The following is an 18,228-nucleotide window of genomic DNA, read 5'->3' on the forward strand; positions in this document are numbered from 1 at the left end:
GATAACTGGATGAAGTGCAAATTATGTATTGCGATGGAAGTACTTAGTGACATCATTGAGTAAAAGAAAGCAAAATGTAAACCCACGCTTAATAAAGCCTAGATGTGTATGCTAGAAAAGCTAGGGGAGTATTTATTAGTTGTGTATAAAGACAAGATTAAATTTCTCAAAAAACATTAACTAGATTCAAACTGATTTAAACTATATATATATTACAAATTATGTCAGATGATTAAAAGTAGTTAATGTAAAAGAAATACATGATATCTGTTCCTGAGAGAACTCACTTCTTCTGCCAGTTCACTATGCGGGACATCACATGTTGCCAGTAGCAAGATAGGGGTAAATGTGGGAATGTCTTGAAGTAATGTAATGAACGTGGCTCTCATGGTATCTCCAACTGATTCCCACCACTGATCAATATGCGGCATGTACAGTACACTTGGGGCTGTTCTTCGAGCTTCTCGGAACAGCTAAAAAAGGAATGAGGTAATAGTGTAAAATAAATTACATCCAAAGGCCAACATACCATACAATCTCTTCAAATCCAAAAATGCATTTTAATTTCTGCAATAAAAGAGGACACATACACAAAAATACTGATAGCCCATCTCCAATGAGTCATGCCTACACTTTACTCTGGCAGATCATATCTGGATTCTTTCAGGGTGAAAACTCAAATGAACCATTTTTTCTTTACCTATGTAGGCAGCAGGACCAGATGCCATTTAATAAAACAAATCTGATCATTTTCCAAGCATTGACTGGGAGTCACTACTTGACAGTGAAGGAAGTGAATGAACTAATTTCCAGGCTCTCCTGTTCAACTTAGAATTGAGACCACCTTGAGTGGCTCTGCCAGACATAACATGTACTGAATGCTAGATAAATGTTATAGATATTGCACAACTCCTGCAGTTTCTTTATTAAAAGAGAAATGCCATATGACATTTACCTAAAAATACACTGTTTCTTTACTGGAATGCCAGTGAGAAAGCCAATAACCCTGACCAGACACATTAATAGAAGATAAAGATGTTTGTGTTCATAGTAATTCCCTTTTTTTTTTCTGTAGGGTCGAGGCCCGAAACGTCAGCTTTCCTGCTCCTCTGATGCTGCTTGGCCTGCTGTGTTCATCCAGCTCTACATCTTGTCATCTCAGTGTTCATAGTACATTGAATGTGTTTACAGTCAAATTGCACACCTGTTCAGTAAATAGTGTACAAACAGGCTGGTCAAAACTTAGCTACTGAATAAAGATCAAAACAAATGTGAATAAAATTCAGAGGAAAATCTTGACCAATGATCTACGCCTCCAAATGCCTGATGTGTATTCTTTTACAACACAGCTTCAGATGTTCGCCTTCCATGGGAATCATGAACATTTACGTACATTTGTTTTATTCAAAAAAACTAAATTAAACCAGAGGAAAAAAAAATGCAATTTTACAAGGTGAATGATTCCATAATTGACTTTATAAACTCAAAGACTGAATTCAGTTGATAAAATAATTCAGTTGAACAGTTTATGGCCACTTTACTGGAAGCAAACAATAAAGTGCAATGTCTAATTTTATTGATTATTTTACCATAGTAAAATTAAGCAACAATCACATTCCCACTAAAATGTGTATTCTGATCATTTCAACCATACAGAATCTTACCATTGCGCAGGTTTCTTCAGGTGATGTGGCACTGATGCCATACAATACTGGAAGATCCAGTGTATGCAGAGTGTATTTTTCCAAATTGTGAAGCAATGCAGGGGCAAGATGTGAACTTTGACCTGAACCCGGTATTCCAGACAGCAACAGCCTTGGCCTGTAGGAGGTTGGTTGGTGATAGGCACATCTAATAAAAAAAGTTTAGATACTGAAAAAAAATGTTCAACTGATACTTTGTTGATATATTATATATTTTTGCATTATAAAGCTAATCTGTCTTTAAATTGGATACAAAGGAGTCTTTCAAAATGGTTCCCAGAAGCCAATATTTTTTGGTGATTCAGCTGCAACTGGAACCAGACTGTACTTTCTCAAGAAGAATCATAAGAGACCTTTTGAAATTCAAATAAAACATTTCAAAGAATAAATAAATTCATTAACAATAACTTCTCTGAAAATTTGAATAGTATCATAGAATCACTACATTGTGGAAGTAGGCCATTTGGCCTAGAGTCCACACTGATCCTCTGAAGAGCATCCTACCCAGACCCAACACCCACTCTACCCTTGTAACCCTGCATTTCCCATGATTAATCTTCCCTGGGGTCGATGGGCCATTTAGCACAACTAATCCACCTAATTTGCACATCTTTGGATCGTGGGAGGAAACCCACAGACACAGGGAGAACGTGCAAACTCCACACAGACTGTTGCCCGAGGGTGGAATTAAACCCGGGTTCCTGGCACTGAGGCAGCAGTGCTAAACACTGAGCCACTGTGCCATCCCTATTTCTACCTCACCAAAACTTGAAAGAATGGCAGCCATTCAAGTTAATTACCTCATTAAAAGACAATGGATAGTTCTGTGCTCCAGACTTGGGCTAGCCTAATTCCCAACAGAAACATGATTCAGCAGTTTCGGACAGCAGCCATTTTTGAACTGTGTAAAAGATTCAGCTGTGAACAATCATTTTGTGCAGAGATCTCATGACAAGCTGTGAAGATAGCTCCAGCCATCACTCTCAACAAAACCAACTGTGAACTTCGTGGGAAAGTTTGCTTTTTTTCTGACACCAGGCACTACAAAAAAATCGCCTAGAATTCTTTCAGGTAATGCTAAAAAGAAATCCAGGTAGTTTGATTCATAATTAAAGAACAAGAAAGGAAAAGGTCTTTCGTTCACATCCTGATGCTGCTGTACCTACTTATTCTTGGTACACTTGGTATTCTTGGCTTACTTACACAGCAATCCTTGTGTAATAAAGTAAAACTTGAGTCTTGTTTAAAACAATAAGGTTGTACTGCTGGTTATGATTATTTCTTAAAAATTGAAACACTTGCTAATTAAAAAGGAAGCCATGCATGAACTCCCACAAATTGCTTGGGAAGATTGCATTGATGTCATGCTATTATGCTCCCAAGACATTGCAAAGCACTTTACAGTAAATCATATAGAATCCCTATATTATAGAAGCAGGCTATTCGGCCCATCACGTCAAAACAGCATCCCACCAAGACCCATTCCCCCATCCTATCCCTGTAACTCTGCATTTCCCATGGCTAATCCATCAAACCCACACATCCCTGGTCACTATGGTCAATTTAGCGTGTCCAATCTGCCTAACCTGCACATTTTTAGACTGTGGGAGGAAACCGGAGCACCTGGAGGAAACCCATACAGGGAATGTACAAACTCCACACAGTCGCCCAAAGGTATTTGACTAAGTGTTGGCCAAGGTGCCAAGAAAGATTTCCAACTCAATCTTGAATAAAGATCTCTCTGAACAGACAAAGCTTCGGTTTAACAATCACACCTGAAAGACAAATTCCGAAAACAAAATACCACACTGATAATGTGGAATGGTTAAAGTGGACATGCAAGTTATATTAATTAAAATGTGCACAGAACGAGTGATTAAATATAAACAAAAAGGAATAAAGGGTCAGATTAATAAAATTCAGCAAATGAGAAATTAGAAAATGATTTCCCAAGTTAATTCCATAAATTTTAACAACATATATTCCTTAGAAAAAGGAGTAATTAGCTAGCATGGGGCCAACAGCACAATTCCCATTCCAGCTGAGGTGAACTTGGGACCTGCCTCTTTGCCCTGCTCCTAAGAGTTAAAGGCAATGGCAAACAACCACTGACAAGAAACAAAAACTGCCAAGACAATTTATATAAATAATTTGATGTCAATAATAGGAGGGATGGTTAGTAAGTTTGTAGATTTCACCAAAATAGGTGATGTAGTGGACAGTGAAGAAGATTCTCTCAGAGTACAACAGAGCCTTGATCAGATGGGCCGATGAGTTTAATCTAGCAGATGAAGTTCAATTTAGATAAATATGAAGTGTTGCATTTTGGTAAGGCAAACCAGGGCAGAACTTATACCCTTAATGGTAGGGCCCTGGGGAGTGTTGCTGAACAAAGAACCCTACACGGGTGCAGGTACACAATTCCTTGAAAGTGGATTGGCACATAGACAGGGTGGTGAAGGCAGCACTTGGTAGTCTTGCCTTCATTGAGTATAGGAGTTGAGCTATGATGTCGTGGTTGTACAGGACATTGGTGAGGCGACCTTTGGAATACTGTGTTCAGTTCTGATTACCATTCTATAGTGAAGACATTGTTAAACTTGAGAGGGTGCAGAAAAGATTTACAACGATGTTGCCATCGGAGTCCTTGAGCTATAAGGAGAGTCTGAGGCTTTTTTCCCTTGGAGCGTTGTAGAGTGAGGCATGATCTTACAGAGGTTTATGAAATCATGAGGGGCATAGATAGGGTGAATACCCAAGTTCTTTTTCCTAGGGTGGTGGTGGTGGTGGTCCAAAATTAGAGGGCATTGGTTTTGGGTGAGAGGGAAAAGATTTTAAAAAAGGACCTGAACCCTTTGTTTTCATGCAAAGGGTGGGTGTGTGTATAGAACAAGCTGCCAGAGGTGGTGGTGGGAGGCTGGTACAATTACAACAAACAAAATGCATCTGGATGGGTGTATGAATAACAAAGGTTTACGGGGATATGGGCCAAATGCTGGCAAATGGGACTCGTTCAGATTAGGATGCCTGTTTGGTGTGAACAAGCTGGACTGAAGGTGTGTTTCATGGTGTGTGTGTGTGTGTTTCCATGGTGTGTGTGTGTGTGTTTCCATGGTGTATGGCTCTATAAAACAACTCAGGATGATGGATCAGCAGATAGTGAGCCAAGGACATACAGCTTGAAAACAGACTCTTCGGTCCAACTCGTCCACGCTTGCCATGTCTACAAACTGAACTAGTCCCACCTGCCTGCGTTTGGCCCATATCCCTCCAAACCTTCTCTATTCATGTACTTGTCCAAATGTCTTTTAAATGCTGTAACTGTACCTGTACCTGTATCTCCCATTTCCTTTGGCAGTTGATTCCACACATGAACTACTCTGTAAAAAAAAAAAAAAAAAAAATTTGCCCCTTCCGTCCTTTTTAAATCTTTCTCCTCTCACCTTAAAAATATGTCCCCTAGTTTTGAACTCCCCTACTTTAGGGAAAAGACCTTTGCTATTCACGCCCCTCATGATTTTATAAACCTCTATAAAGTCACTCCTCAACCTCCTACACTTGAGTGAAAGAAGTCCCAGCCTATCCAGCCTTTATGACTCACACCCTCCATTCCCGTCAACATCCTGGTAAATCTTTTCCAAACCCTCTCCAGCTTAATAATATCTTTCCTTTAACAGGGGGGCCAGAACTGGACACAGTACTCCAGAAAAGGCCTCACCGATATCCTGTACAACCTCAACGTAAACGTCCCAACTCCTATATGCAAAATGATTGAGCAATGAAGGCAAGTGTGCTAAACGCCTTCTTAGCCACCGTATCCATCTGCGACACAACTTTCAAAAAAACTATGTACCTTAAACTCTAGGACTCTCTGTTCAACAAGACTACCCAGGGCTCTACAATTAGTTGTATAAGTCACACCCTTATTTGTTTCACTAAAATGCAATACCTCACATTTATCCAAATTAAACTTCATGTGCCACTCGTCAGCCCATTGACCAAATTCATCAAGATCTCTTTGTAATCTTAGATAACCTTCTTCACTGTCCACAATACCACCATTTTTGGAATGTCCCAAAAAAATTTACTAACCATGCCTCCTATATTCTCATTCCTGTCATTTTATATACAATGACAAGCAAAATTGGACCCAGCATCGAACCCTCTGGAACATTGCTGGTCACATGCCAGGGAACAGTAGGAATGTGCAACTCACTTCTTGTAAAATTGAGGCAGAAACCATGATAACATTGAAGATATATTTAGGTGTATACTTGTGATGCCAAAAACATACAAGGCTGTGTGTCAATTGCTGGCAAATCAGGTTAGAACGGTTAGGTGGTTGCTTTTCACAGTCCGTTCACTTGAACACAGTCTGTGTCAGATTAGGAAGCCGCTAAGCAATAATAAAAAAAAGGGGGGAAAATGAAACTGAGGCTGAGCTAGCTACCAAATTCAAAGAAGATTGCAGGAGTTTTTGTAGATGTATAAAAGGTAAGAGAGAGGCAAAAGTGGGCATTAGACCCCTGGAAAACGAGGCTAGAAAAACAGAAATGGGGAACAAAGAACTGGTGGAGGAACTCAGGTATTTTGCATCAATCTTCACAGCGAAAGATACCAAAAGCATTCCAGAACTTCAAGACAGTTGGAGGCAGAGGTGAGAGTAGTAGCCGTCACTCAGGAGGCAGTGCTAGGGAAGCTGTAAGGTCTGAAAGTACGTACATCACCCAGATGAGACGGACTACACTGAAGTGTTCTGTAGGAGTTAACTGCGAAGATTGAGGAGGCATTGGTAGTGAACATTCAGGAATCACTTGAATCAGGGAGGGTCTTAGAGGGTGTGTCTTCTGGCAGAGCAGACCTACTGTATCACTTAAAGCTTTAAGCACAGAGCATTCTAGAAGTTTCAGTTATAATTTACCTCCATTTTCTTAAATCTAAATTCAGATCTCTCACTTTCTCATCCATCTCCGAAATATAGACCTGGATATGAATGAGTGTTCTGCTCCTAGTTCTATGCTGGCACCTGACAAAAAGACTGACTCCAAGGTCCACCTTTTCCTCCCTTAACAACTTTCAAGTGGTATAGCCAGAAGAAAAAAAATTGACGATAAAAATCCCAAACATCATTATATTCATTACTTGTAGGTGAGTAAATATAGGCTATAGAATGTAAAGAATGTTACAACATACCTGTTGTAACAGAGGAAATACCCATTATGCCCCTGCTTGCTAGGCGATTTCTGAAGTGGGCCATTTTCAAAAACAGATGGACCTTCATCATCACTGTAAATTCCATCATTTAATATATGACTTAATCCATCTGTTGAAAGCAGAAACCATATCAGTGATGTGTTATTGATTTGAAAGAACAATTTTTCCTGTCCTGTGCATCCATCCAGACCAAAAGGTAGTATGGTCACCAACATTCAAACTACCAGCTGAAAATAAATATATTTTACATCGTATCCCCTGCAGAAACAGATCCTTTATCTTGTTGCTTTATGCTCCCGTAGAAGCAACATCACACATACATGCTGCACCTTTATCATATCATAGCTTCCAAAGCATTCACAGCAGCAAAATGGAGACAGCATGAGCAAAAGATTTCCAGAACTAGGCTCTAACAAAGCTAGCACTTAATGCCTTTTTCAAGTCAACTTTAATAGGTAGTGCCTCGTTCAGTCGCAGAGGGAATCCAAGAGCTAACGTCTTTGTGTGGGACAGCAGTTGCCTTGGCTGGCTAATGATGGTAGTTAACCAGCAGTGTTTTTAAGGCAATTTGATAGTTTCACGATCACTTGTATCGATTCCAGTTTTTTTAAATCAAGTTTTGTTTATCTGAATTCAAATTCTTAAACAGCTGTAGAGGAAACTGAATTAGGTTGTCTGGGTTTGTAGTTAAATAACATAGCCACAACAATAAACAGAAACCCCATCAGTATCCAAAGCAGCACTGGATAGGTAACTGGTGGTGAAAGCTTTTAACGTCTGTAACTGGGTTGATGAGAGTGGTAGACTACACAGCAAAACAGCGCTCTCTTTTCCTACTTACAACTTTACCATCGGCCTTGTCTATTTATAGTTATCCTGATACCCAAGGGAGGTCTCAATGCAGAGATATTTGTATTTGTGCTGTTAATCCGTTTGAGTCTTTGCACTGCAAGATTTGTACAGTAAGAGGCAAACCAAGCTCTTTGAAACTGTATTAATGTTAAGATAGGAAGAAGCCATTTGGTGAAATATCAATGCTGCTGTTACAACTTAAGATCATAACAAATAGGAATAACAGTAGGCCATTCAACTAAAAACAAAACAGCTGATAGCAGATACAAAGATGGTAGGTAGGTTTCCCAAGTCACACATGCAGGTGAACTTTCAGTGAATTTTAAACCTGGCCTTCTGATGATAATTGGACAGCATTTGCTAGAATGCATGGCTGCTGCTGTGATAATGTGTTCTTATCTTTGCTTCACTTAACTTTTTTTTTGGACATGGGGTCATTAACATTAAGTTAATATGCGGTCATTTCCTCTAATTCTGCAACTCAGTTCAACCAGTAATGAGGAGACCATCTATAATAGCATGTCGGCCAAATGATCTGTTTTAGTGAGGTAAATTCTACGTATGTAACTCTCACCAATCTTGCCATTCTTTTTTAAATCTTGCTCTGCGTGTGGGAAAACCTTTTTCAAAGCTTCTAGAATTTGACTGAAGGTGTTTTCTAGGAGCGGTCTAATAACAAATGATAGTGCTTGTCCCGGCGAAGCCACCATCCGCTGAGAAGCAGGCACGATTTTTTGCATGGCCATTAGAAAATCTTGCGCTTTAATGTTGATGGAAGATACATCTAGTTGCAATTTTTCATTGATGGCATAAATCTGTGGGTAACGACGACGCAAGGCACAGAGTGCTGCTTCAGCACAGACAGATTTAATATCAGCACCACAATAACCTACAAACAAAATGAATTTATGAGTTGACACCAGCATGGTTTAATGTGTAAAGTTATATAGATACACGAGACTCAATAATCCACAACATTGCTCGCAAATTAAGCAGTATCATTCATTAGATGAATATTTGTGTGCTTGGTTAGAACTTAAGTGTGGATAAGTGTCTCTCAAGTACATTGCCTGTTTATTACTCACCTACACACTTTTCAGCCAGTTCTTGGAGAAATGCATCAGATGGCTTTGGATTCCAATCCCTGGTATGGATCTTCAGTATCTCTTTACGGGCCTATGGATCAAATTGAACAAAAGACCAGAAGAGAAAAATAGAATAATTTCATTAATGCACTGACGGATAACTCATTCTGTTTCTAGCGAAAGCTGATTTCATATTTGTACTAATAGCATTGCTTTCAATTACTTTGTGAATCTAATAATTTGCTTTGTAAGAGCCAAAAAGTTGGAACGGAGAGGTAAATGCTACAATCCATGTCACAAGGATGTGAAATGAATAGTGCCAATACTAGTAAACCAATAAGTGTACACAAACTCCACGCAAAACAGAATTCACATTTTCCAACAGTTTTAATCCTTTGCCCACACAATCAAGTGTCATATCAAACCATTTGTTAAAATGTCATAAAGCTCCCATTTCTTCAGCATGCTCCCAACATCAGCCTATCTTCAGCTGAATTTAACTGCAAAAATTAAGTGAAGACTTTCTACAGATAACTCTAGCTTTCTACTGGAACACCACCATAATCAAAAGTTAGCATTTACAACAGATCTGGGAATTGAGCCTTGTTTCTCAGTCATTATTTACCCAGTTACATATGAGGAACTCCAATAAGATTAATCAAACTCACAGCTGTGACAAAAATTACGAGGTAAACTGCAATCTTCCAATTTTAGTAAGCAAAATGAACAACTTTAAAATTAATCTAATCCCTTAGTCATACGAACTTGCTAACAGAACAAGTTGTATACTAACATCTTTGTCGGGGAGGCCAAAAAGAAATTCTCTGTCAAATCGTCCAGGTCTTCTTAAAGCAGGATCAATTGAATCCAGTCTGTTTGTTGCCCCTATTACCACAATCTCACCTCTGCTATCCAATCCATCCATCAATGCTAGCAATGTTGAAACTATAGAACTGAAGAAAAATGAACATTAAAATTACACTACAGTAAGAATGTAAACAGTATAATTCAAGCTGACATTTTATTGTAAAAATACGCAGCAAGGGAGTCAAGATTTGGGATTTATTAAATAAAAATCAAAATCACAAAAATGCGGGATTTTTGAAGTTGGTATGCAGTTGAAAGCGCCACAAAAATAAATGCCTCAGTAGTTATAGGTCTCCATTAATCCACTTTAAAAAAAAAAGTCTGACGAATTTATGATCAAATATCCCATCATACTCCAGATTCTTTTCTTGATGAATAAGGAGATCCTGCTTCAGACCAGAGGGGAAAATAAAGCAAGGTATGTTCAGTGAAGTAAGTAGGGGACAAAATGCAAAAATAAATATCAAAATCTAGAAAAACCTAAATGAAAACAGAAAGGCCTATTTAAGTTAATTGTTCTTTGAAATGTACAACTTCTGCCAATCAAATTAACTATGAGTAACAGCCCCTCTAACCAGGTCCTTCATTCAAGATGACCACAACTGATCAGCTCTTTCATTTTTCCACTTCCTTCTTATTCCTCAACTCTCCTGGTGCCCCAACATCTACCTCGTCAGTCTTGATGAGTAAGCACACACAGCTCACAGGAAGGAGAATTTTTAATAAACTCAAATCTTTGAATGAAAAATTTTTTCCTTTCCTCAGTTCTAAACTTCCAACCCTTAATTCTACGACTACAACCCTTGGAATCAGACTCTCCAGGTGGTGGAAGTACCTCTCGCAGCAACTCGGTCAAGCCGAATAAGATCTTTATGGAGAAGATATATACAGCTTCAGCAATTCCACTCTAATTCATTCAAAAGATATTAAGTATCAATAGGTTTCATAATGCATAACATTAATAAGGAATCAGATTACCATACTAACAATGGTGCTGATTATTTACAAACCAGTTCAAATGAAATATCCTTTGCATCCTTACCTGTGTATCTGATCCTGCCTGCTGGAACGAACAGGGGCTAAGCCATCTACTTCATCAAAGAAAATAATTGAAGGACGCATAAGATAGGCCTTTTAATAAAAAAGAAGTTACCAGATCAAACTTCAAGAGGGTAACACAGAAAGGACTGTCTGAAAAGAACTGCAATAGACAACTCAAATACTTGGATTAGAGAAAATTTAGAAGAAGTGATAATGTCCAAGGTCCAGTTCTGGATCAACTTTTGTTCTAAAAATATTTAATAATTTGAATCTGAGCACAGAAGATACAGCAATTTGTGAGATACAAAGTTAGGGAGCTTGCCATCGATAAATAAGGCCAAACATAGGTTTTATAAACAGGTACAAAAAAGTTTATGTAATGATCAATGTCTATGCCACAATTGTACAGTGTTAGGCTTGCAATTACAAAAGAATATGTAAGCCACAAAAGAAGACTGTACAGACTTTATTAGGATAATGCCAAAGATAGGAAACTAGTTATTAGGAGGCATGGACAATACCAGGACTATTATTATTTCCACAATAACTAAAAATGTTAAGATATTACTAAAAAATGAAAAAAAAATTCAAATGATAAACATCTTTATAAACAGGGTACTAAAATTAAAATGGGATCCTGAGTTTTATCAATTAGGGCACAGAGAAAAAAATGCAAGGAAGTCATGATAAACCTGTATAAAGGCGGTGGCCCAACCTCAGCTGGAATACAGTGTGCACATTTAGGAAGGACGGGACAGGATGCAGCAAAGGTTCACAAGAATGATTCCGAGGATGAGAAACTTTGGCTACAGGGACAAATTAGACCAGCAGGGCCTTTCTTCTTTGAGAAGGGAAGATTAAGGTCAAATTTGATACAGGTGTTCAAGTCATGATGATCTAAACATTATAAGTTGTGAAAAACCGTTTCTAGCAGGGAACAAGGTGTAACTAGGAGAGTTGTCTTTGCAATGAACTGGAATGGGCACAATGAGCCAAAGAGCCTCTTCCTGCGGTGTAACCATACTGCGGTTTATCAAGTATATGGCATGGGAAGCCACTTGCACTTAGTTTCAGGATAATACAGCCACTAAGAAATATCTGTAACAGAAAGCTAGAAGCCAGCCCAAAATTGGGCCTTACCTCATCTAATCTGGAGGTCAGAAAGGAATTCTCCTTTTCACATTATCAACAGATTTAAAGGCTATCTGCCCTACCAGCAAAAGCCTTGGTTAAATTCTGTCTATATTAGATGCTGCTGGCAGCTCAAAACTAAGCCTCCATTATTAGAAAAAGGTATAATAATCATAATATGGAAAAAAGATCAAGGTTTCTAATTACCTGATCAAAAAGTAACCGTAGCTGTCGTTCAGATTCTCCTACCCATTTACTGAGACAATCTGCACCCTTTCGCATGAAGAAAGACACCCTTCGGTCTCCCTGGCTACATTCGTTGGCCAGAGCTCTGGCAACAAGGGTCTTCCCAGTCCCAGGAGGGCCACAGAATAAGCAGCCTCTACAAATTCAAAGGTAAGCAATTTTTAAAAGTAATATTTTTGTGCCTAGTGTTTACAAAGGAAGAAATATTCACAAGTTCTGATAGATTCAGTTTTAGCCACTGTTACACAAGTTAACTGTGGGCCATTGCTGAGAAACAGCATGATGCAAACTAGTTTTACTACAAATCAAGAGTTAAAGGGAATTAAAAAGATCACTTCTCCATTTTTATTGTACATTTTAATAAAATTATTTAATTAGTTATTCTCTGCATCTATGAACATTCAGTTATTCATTTTGTCACAGATTTCAATCAATGTTGTGGGAGCCCTGTTAAAATTAAAGTGAAATGGACTATCAATATTCAACTTCCATCATTTGGCTTCAATAACTGAGATTTTTATGGATTAAAAATAGTTTAATAAAAAAAAGGACACTACTGACTTAAAATGGTTGCTTTAAATCACCAGATAAGCTCAGGCAACCCACATGGAATATACAAAACCAGCTGCACCAGAATTACAATTTTAAATCAAAGTACAAATTCAATGAGGCAGCAATAAATTTGCACCTGTTGTTTTAAACACAATTGCATGTTAATTTCACATGGAGATGAAAAGTCCAGAGCATTCACGCTTAAAAGACAATGAAGCTAGACTTGGGATAATCAAACAAACCATATTTCAGTAGCTAGCTTTGAGTAATACAAGACAGAAAGCAACATTGACTGATAACAGCAAAGATATTGAAAGTTGTTCTCTCCTTCTCTTCAGCTCAAGCAAGCCAATGAAAAAACAATTTGGGACAAAAAAAAACTCCACTCAGAGAAATCAAGGTTATCTGCAAGCTTCATCATTCCTGATGGAACAGGACGACAACTAAACTGTCAGGACACGTTTCACTCAACTCAAGAACTCTAAACAGCTTTTGCCTTTCTCTTCTTTGCCATATGTGATACCCATCCCTGTCTTTTTTTGAAAGCTTATTACCTGTGTTCATGTGTGTTTAATGTTGCAATTTCTTATTGTATTACATAGCGAACCTGAGGAAAACTTCTCTCTCTTTTACACAAGAAAACCTTGGAATTAGCTCTCCTTTTTGATATGGTTAACTAAGATTAATTGAAGTGTGATAACTACATAATAAATAACCAGAAATAAAACTATTTGCTGCAACTGACTGGAAGGGGATTGAAAAGCAGAAAGCCGTTCATCCCTCCTCATCTGGTTATACAGTCCAAAGAAAGACATGGAAGCCTTCCAAACAGCAATCCAACTTTGAATGACTAGTTTCTGTTTACTTTGCAATTCAACACTGTGGCCTGAAAGAGATTCATCTTCACCCTGCCAGCATAATACTACAGTAAGGTCACTTTAAATTCAACTTATCCAAACTTCTGCTACTTATATCTTAACTCAAACCATGCTCCATTCATTCATCATCTCTTGGCTGACCTATACTCAACTCCAATCTGGCAAATTCTTATCCTTGTTTTCAAACCCTTCAAGGTCTCAACACAATATCATTCGGCCCTAGGTCGCCATGCTCCAGTTCTGATCTCTAGTTCATGCCTTTCTGTCGATCCTGCCTTTGGCAGTCATACCTTCAACTGTATCAGCTCCAATTTCCTCACTAAACCTCTCTCTTCTTTACTACTCTGCATAAAACTCATCTCTTGTTAAGCTCTTGTTCATCTGTCCTAATAGTTTCTGTTATGCCTCAGGGCCAAATTTGGTTTGTTAATACTCTTGTAAAAGTACTTTAGAACCTTTTTCTTGGTTATAAATATCTGGAATTTATATAGTTCTTTGAATTGAAGTCGAATTTCCTACTCACGCTGTTAATTCCTACATTCCTGATATCATTTGAATTGAACAAGAACATCATTCTGATTTTTCATTAGCAATACAACAGCTGAAGCTTTAATGTGAAAAGAATCTTTTATTTAGCATTGATCCATTACATTTGGCATAAATACAAGTTTATAAAATGTGATCAATCAGCTGGAGCTTGGAATTTGTGAACATGATTCTACGTAGTCATATAAAGGGAAGCTCAACAGCAGTTCACTATTAGCTGGATTTGCCTATTTACAACAACAGACTTGAGGGGACAAGTTATGCCAGTAGATAAACAACATAACATTTTCCAGATCATTGATTATCTGTGACTAAAATAAAGTGGAAGATTAAAAAGTAATGCAGTTTAGCACAGCAAGACCAAGTACAGAAGAATTTAAAAATCTGAAATAATTTGTATTTTTTCCCTTCAACATAGTGGCTCCTAAATTTCACAATTAATCACCCCCGTCCATATAAAACAGCTGGAGGAGTAAAGCGCCCTTTCTGTACCTTGGAGGTTGAATTTTAAATCTCTCAAATACTTCAGGATAAAGCAATGGAAAAACCACCATCTCCTTCAGCGCAGCAATATGGCTTGAAAGTCCACCCACACTACTGAAACGTACCTAAGAATATATAACAGAAACAAATACCACTTTTACTAGTGACACAGTTACCCTAAATATGCCTTCCTTCCACACTTTGGTAAACTAAAACAAACTGATTGACCTTATCCAAAACCCTCTTAGACATCTGATTCATGCTATAAAATTCAAAGTATAGAAACCAGTCTTTATGCACTTATTTTGCATTCCCAAAATCAAGATAAAGAGAGTTCATAAAACTGTTACTTAATCAGCTTCTAATATACACAGCTGTCCATTTTACATTAGAAAATGCCGGACATTAAATTGATAATTACAACTCAAATGGTTAGCAATGCAGAAAAGGAAAAAGGAGTATTGTCAGCACAGAACATTTTCCCAAATTCATCTCCAGAAGTTTTAATATCTATAGCATTACAGTGGTGAGCCTTCATTGTTGCTGATCTGTAGTCTGATTTAACCATGTAGAATGTTATAGCACAGGAGGCCACCATTTGGTCCATCTTGTACTCTTCAAACACCAGTGTCCTGCATATATTGGAAAAAAAGAAGAATTGCTGATGCTGGAGACGAGAAACAAAAAACAGAAATTGCTGGGAAAGCTCAGCAGGACTGGCAGCACCTGTGGAGAGAAAGTAAAGTTAATATTTCAGGTCCAGTGACCCTTCTTTAGGGCAGAAGTTTTCCGAGAAATTTCTGTTTTTCTTTCTTATTGTCCTGCATATTTTCCATTTGAAACTCAGTATGAGCTTGAAGGAAACTGCAAGAAGTCTCAGCAAAAAAGATACACAACAACTGAAAACCTGTCACTGATAGCAAGAAACCTTTATTATTCCTGAAACTTCAGTGGAAATAAAGTGGCCAAAGGCCAAATAGCTAATTCCAATTTCTATACACCATTTAACCTGACAACATTTGGTGATTGAGTTGCTAAACTTTTGTGAGGAAGAAGTGGAGTGATGGAAAGACTTAAGGATCCGAGGAAGCAGACCAACTTTTCTTCACTTACGGAAGTGTCAATTTGCATTGGATCCACATCTGCCAAGCTAGCACCTATTTTCATTCGATCTTTGTGAATTCCTTTCAAGTCATCTTTCCTAATGTTTAGTGGAAGACATCTGGAAGGTAAAAAAAAATTAAATAGGGGGATTGTTGATACAAAGTGTGCCTTCCCATGCTTGCACATGTTAATTGTAAACAACTAATTAGAGAGATAATCTTAGAAGGGAAAATTACACATACAACATTGCATTGTGCAACATTATCTTATGCATCTTATTTTGCTGCCAGGAAGTGGCTGTCTTTTAGCAGGACTCCACAAAAAAGCCAGCAAACACAAAGCTCCTGAAATTGTTAGGAGCATGTTTTTCTACATTTTAGCCACGCTAATTCAGAAGTCAAATGTTTTGGCTAATTTCATAAAGTTTTTGAAATCAAACCTCTCTCATGTATTATGCATGATCAGGGAATTTTACTATCACATGTCCCACTGTCAATATCCTAAGATACTATTAACCTGAAACTGAACAGTACTCACCATATAAATACAGTCGCTAAAAAAGTAGTTCAGAAGCCTGTGAATCCTAAAGTAAGTAACTCATTTCCTTACTCCCCAAAGCCTATCCACCATGTACACGGCACAAGTCCGGAGTATGATGGAATACTCCCTACTTGCCTGGAAGAGTGCAGCTCCAACAATACACAAAAAGCTTGACACTATCCAGGACAAAGCAGCTCACTTGACTGACATTACGTGTACTTTCAAGCCCTCCACCACCAACAACATTCAGTTGGAGCAATTTGTACCACCTACAAGATGCAGTGCAGGTATTTATCAAGGCTCGAAACCCAAGACCATCTAGGACAAGGAAAACAGATACATGGGAACACACACCACCATTCTGATTTGGAAATATTTGGTCATCGCTAGGTCAAAATTTTAGAACTCTGCCCCTAACAGTACTGTGGGTCTACCTATAACCAATGGATAGTAGCAGGTAAAGATGGCAGCTCACCACCTAGTTCTCAAGGTGAGTGAGGGATGGGCAATAAATTGTGGCCCAGCTACGGACTTCCTCATCCTGTGAATGAAAACAATGTAGAAACTGCTGGAAATGCTCAGGCTAGGTAGCATCTGTGGAGGGAGAAACAAAAGCTATTCTTGTGCCAGGTCTGAAGAATACATTCAATTATGCTGCCGATCTCAACTTAATACTTCAGGCATATTTCTGATATTATTTCAGATTTACAGCATTCATAATAATTTGCTTTTCATAAAACACAAATATTCTTTTATTCAAGAAAAATAAACTTTGTAGATTGTCAAAGGCTGGCAGGACAATGCGATAAAATGAGCAAAGCCTCTTAATTATTTCTGCTTTCAAATACTTAAAATATGTCAAAATGGACGAAGAGGTGGATAAAATTTGCAGTTCTAAGGTTTCCATTTTGAGAACCAAGGCGAACGTAACAGCATCCTAGATTGTACTGGTGATAAACAAACATTATGAACAAACGGACAGAGCAGAGATCAGTAAGCAAATATTTCGTTTTCCACAGAAATCAGAAGTGGAGGGATTGGTGATTCTTACGACAGATTTGGAATTTAAGACTCGTGCTATTCTGGAGTCGGAGGACTGCCATGACTTATCTTTGCAATAGGTGGTGTAGTATTCAGAGGAAAAATTGCAGGGTGGCATGTTTTAGAGGGCAGCCATTTGACAGTCTTTCAGATAACCAAGTGATTTTAGCTGGGGAATAGGAATGGGTCCCTGTGTGCATCGAGGTAAGGATTTTGGAGTTGTCCAACACCTGCAGGGTCTTAAAGTGCAACGAGAACAGCAAAAGATTTGGAGGACAGAGGAAGGTTAGTTCAAATCAACACTATGGCAAAAGATGCTACGCAAAAGGTAGACTGGATAGATACGAAGAAGCTATCAAAGATATTTGTAGAAGACTGCATATATAGAGGCACTGAAGTCAATGGAAAACAGAACAGAATCAAGCACCATAAACAGGCTTCCCATTCACTATCATCAATTTTACATTACCAACCAAAACATCCTTGACCCACAAGTTTGATTGCATTGAAAAGCAGAAACCTGTAAATACACAGTAGGGCAACTGGTAGAAAAAGAAAAATATGTCAATATATTGGTCCATTACTGCTTCAAGCTTAAGATCCAGATCTATTAAATGTTATCTTGCCCATCATTACCACAAATGCTGAAAGATTTGTGCAATTCCAGGAATTGCAATTTCTGTTTCAGGTAGCGATAGGACAAAGATTACTGAAAGACATCTAAGTGCTGCTCCAGGAGCTACTTTTCAATTGTCAATCAGCAATTAATCAGCTTTAACAAAGCCACACAAGTTAAGGCGATTTCAATGAAAGGACATGAAATTAAGAGTGCAAATGCAAAAAACTGCAACTTTGAAGGCCAATATGGAATTAACAAGAGGACGATTTAGACGACAAGCTACAGAAGCGAAACAATGCCATTTGGTCAATCAGGTCCACTCATTT

The 18,228-nt window shown here is 38.2% G+C and overlaps 1 protein-coding gene across 6 annotated transcripts in view; it reads right to left on the reverse strand.

Annotated features, from left to right (window-relative positions):
• The window catches only part of LOC109913985 (ATPase family AAA domain containing 2), a 53,833-nt gene that overhangs the window by 17,434 nt on the left and 18,171 nt on the right, over positions 1 to 18,228 (reverse strand). For all 6 annotated transcript variants that reach the window (XM_048596370.1, XM_048596373.1, XM_020513654.2 and 3 more), the window contains 10 exons: positions 15,712 to 15,820; positions 14,608 to 14,723; positions 12,101 to 12,275; positions 10,764 to 10,852; positions 9,648 to 9,807; positions 8,855 to 8,945; positions 8,344 to 8,658; positions 6,897 to 7,026; positions 1,665 to 1,851; positions 288 to 473 (listed from right to left, as the gene is read on the reverse strand). In XM_048596370.1, the coding sequence (XP_048452327.1) occupies positions 288 to 473; positions 1,665 to 1,851; positions 6,897 to 7,026; positions 8,344 to 8,658; positions 8,855 to 8,945; positions 9,648 to 9,807; positions 10,764 to 10,852; positions 12,101 to 12,275; positions 14,608 to 14,723; positions 15,712 to 15,820 (1,558 nt within the window). The remainder of the gene's footprint in view (positions 1 to 287; positions 474 to 1,664; positions 1,852 to 6,896; positions 7,027 to 8,343; positions 8,659 to 8,854; positions 8,946 to 9,647; positions 9,808 to 10,763; positions 10,853 to 12,100; positions 12,276 to 14,607; positions 14,724 to 15,711; positions 15,821 to 18,228) is intronic.

Source organism: Rhincodon typus, chromosome 4 (assembly GCF_021869965.1).
Source record: "Rhincodon typus isolate 14 chromosome 4, sRhiTyp1.1, whole genome shotgun sequence".
NCBI lineage: Eukaryota > Metazoa > Chordata > Chondrichthyes > Orectolobiformes > Rhincodontidae > Rhincodon > Rhincodon typus.